General features: G+C 35.5%; 1 protein-coding gene across 1 annotated transcript; it reads right to left on the reverse strand.

Annotated features, from left to right (window-relative positions):
• Positions 1–255: 255 nt before the first annotated feature.
• LOC125823103 (uncharacterized) lies at positions 256–1,082 on the reverse strand. The gene is made up of 2 exons (XM_049502525.1): positions 936–1,082; positions 256–777 (listed from the first exon to the last, which is right to left on the reverse strand). The coding sequence occupies exons 1-2, from the start codon at positions 1,080–1,082 to the stop codon at positions 256–258; spliced, it is 669 nt and encodes a 222-aa protein (XP_049358482.1).
• Between the last annotated feature and the right edge of the window lie 2,252 nt (positions 1,083–3,334).

Here is a 3,334-nt window from a genome sequence, read left to right on the forward strand (position 1 = left end):
TTGAGACCGTCTTCAATCATTTCTCCAGCCTTAATAACTTCAGTAAATGTCTTTCCACCCATTGTCACTATTCGCTCATAATATTCTGAGTCTTGAGCTTGAATGAAGTAGGTGATCATTTCTAATTCCTCTATGGGTGGGTGCACCCTAGTAGCTTCTTCCCTCTAATGAATGACATATTCTTGAAAGCATTCAGTCGACTTTGGTTTTAGCTTGGTAATAGAGATCCTATCAGGAGTAATTTCAACATGAAACTTATAGTGATCCCCAAAGCATTCGCTGATCATCCCAAGTACGCCATTTAGTCACATCTTGCTTTGAGTACCACTCCAAGGCTTTTCCAGTCAGACTTTGATCGAATAACTTGATTTTTATCCCCTCGTTGTTTCCAACGCCAATCAACTTTTCGCAGTAAATTTTTAAGTGAAAGAAAGGGTTTCCAGATCCACTGAACTTTTCAAACTTCGGAATTTTGTAACCGGGTGGAAGCTTTACCTCATGGAATGTGCACAACTCTTCATATCTCACACTCTGGCTACTATCGAACCCACGAAGACCTCTCATAGCATCTTCTAAGCTTTTCATCTTCTTATTCATCATTTCAACATCAATTGATATTGCATCATTTTCAATTTCAACATAGTGATTAACATCTTGGCGGTGAAACTCCTGAGCCTTGGTAACAAGTGGAGCAGTGACATAAGTGTACACTGGCGGAGCATGATGTGTTACTGTTGGAGCTTTTGGAGGAGCAAATGTGTACACAAGAGGAGTATCCTGAGTTAAATGAGGGAGGGGAGCACTTTGGGTTCGCTAAAATGTGGTAAAATGATCTCCTTGATTGAGCTCACTTGAAGTTGGAAACAAAGGTGGCATGGGCCCTTTTTGGCGAGCATCAGGTGGTAAGTTCTGAAAAGCAGCTTGGTATGTGTTACCAGAAGGTTCAGTTCACCAATTTGTTGCTCTAGACGAGCGATGACTTCCATGGGCAATTCTGTTGCTACTGAGGCACTAGGATTGGCCGCGACAGATGGAGTGGGGATCATTTCGGACGAAGAAACCATGTTGATAGTGGGATCCATTTTTGACCGAGTCCTCTTAGTAGTCCAAGTAAGAAATGAAGAGTCTGTAGAAATTTCCTTGACCTTAGACCGTGTAAAATATGGATGTTCTGCCAGCGGGTAGTTTGGTGAGGTGAGCAAGTTTGATTACCAACACAAATCAGTCTCTTCTGTTAAAAACAACTCAAAAATAAGAGAGTTAGTCGATTAATCATAATAATCAACCAAAATAACATGAAAAACAAATAATATTTGTTTTGCTCTAAACAAATTAGTCCAAAATTCGAAGAACAAAAGACTCTAAAAGGGTGAGCAAATGGAAAAACTTGATTATTTTGTGAACTAAAATTTTAACGAAAGAGAGGAGTTTGACCAAAGCAAACTACGTGATTTGGGTGAAGATTCAAATGTGCCTTTTGGAAGGTTCAATTGGAAATCCCTTTTGAGAATGAAGACGTCTCTAAATTGACATGAAACTGACGGAATATTTAATAACGCCGGCTAGGTAGGTGTAAAATATATTTTTCAAGAAACAACGGGGTTAACGTGAATTTGAATGATGACCTAATAATATATATATTTTTTAAAAGCTCTATTGAACCTAAAACATGAGTGATTTTGAACGTATTTTGATAATGGAGTCAAAGAGATTTTGGAAGGCTTGAAATTTTGAGTTTATATGGCTAATGACGTTCTAAAATTTTGGAATAGAATAATGGACCAACAATGTTTGAAGCAAAATATATGTATAGAACACATAAGCCAAGCAAGCATAAATGAAACAAAATTTGCAATGTTTAACACACAAACAAAATATAACGCCTCCTAATTTGCATGTGACCTTTTTTAGCCAAAGGTAGGCCTAACGATTGAAGGATACGTATATCGTTTGTGAAACATTCCATTGCCCCAAAAATAATTATACAAACCTTATGAAATAAACGAATGGCGATACATATTAGAGGAGAGGAAAATCAATATCAGTCCCACGCAGGGGTACAATGGTAAACTAAACTATGCTTCCATATGAAATCTTCATTCCCAAACTTCTTGGTACTTTTGAATTTCTTCCGGATGAGGATGATCTTCCTTTGACTTCAACAAAGAAACTACCTATGTAAATAAAAACCCAACCCAAAGGGAAATGGTACGCACAAATCGACATACATATCCTTCAAATTTAACATATAGTTGAATGATCGTCTTATATTGACCGAAGGTTAACTAGACACAAGGTGGACTTCTAATGGGGCCAATACACCTTGGGTATTGGGCCATCTTAGGTTAATGCACCTAAAATAAGGTTTTGGTTTCGCTCTACGCTAGTTGACTAAGAGTGGTTTTTTGAAAGATCGGGAACCCAAGTGGACAACTTAGGCTGGAACTCACAACAACCATTGGACGCATGACGTACCAATGAATTTTTGATCCTTTCGAAAAAGGGTTAAGTGTAAAAAGTCCAGCTGCGATTATACAAAAACTGTTCTTTAATATACTATACATATATCAGAAAATGTCATGAATGCAATGACAGTGAATATTCAAAATTTAAACACATAATTGCATAAAGTAACAAATAATGCAATAATAGTTATCCAAAGAATAAAATCCTTTGGTTAGAACCTAGATGAATCCCCAGTGAAGTCGTCATTCTGTTACGACCCGATTTCGAAAACCAAGGTTTCGAAGCCATTTCGCAACTTTGTGGCAATTTTGTTAAGTTTTGGAAAAAATCATAATTTGGAAGTCGACACTTAATTTTTTTAGGAAAAATTAAGAAAACCATTTTAAAAGGATAATTTTAAAAGAAAAACATTTGAATAAACCAGAGTCGGGTAAGGATTCAAATAATTCTCTAAGGAAGGGTTTAGGCATCTTAGAGAATCCGCTAACACACGGTTGACCGATGGATTTAAAAATTTGGCTAATTTTATATGAAAAAGGGTTGCTTAAAAAATCTTATTTGAAACTTAAGTAAAAATCTTTTGAAACTTGTAAAATCTCAAAAATAAACCTAACTTGAAACTTTATCCATAGTCAAGTTTTGAATCATACAATTAATTCAAACTCGTAAACATGGAGTAAAGAACCTCGTTTAACAACTATGAAAGGATAAAAGAAATTCTCAAGTCATTCATACAAAGTCCTATAAGTTAAATTGAAAGACAACTAATTTATTTTTAAGAAACTTAACAATTTTATCCTATTCAAAAATTTGAACTAAATAGTTATTTCAAACTCATAAACATGGATTCAAAGCTTTTCAACAACTA

The sequence above is a fragment of the Solanum verrucosum genome, unplaced genomic scaffold (genome assembly GCF_900185275.1).
Source record: "Solanum verrucosum unplaced genomic scaffold, falcon-dt-bn FXZP01000199.1, whole genome shotgun sequence".
In the NCBI taxonomy this organism is placed as follows: domain Eukaryota; kingdom Viridiplantae; phylum Streptophyta; class Magnoliopsida; order Solanales; family Solanaceae; genus Solanum; species Solanum verrucosum.

Excerpts from the sequence above, each read along its gene's own strand:
- LOC125823103 (XM_049502525.1), bottom strand. The coding sequence starts at position 1,082 with ATGGATCCCACTATCAACATGGTTTCTTCGTCCGAAATGATCCCCACT. Across the intron at positions 778-935 it reads TTGGTGAACTGAACCTTCTG|GATACTCCTCTTGTGTACAC; the intron begins GTAACACATACC and ends CATTTAACTCAG.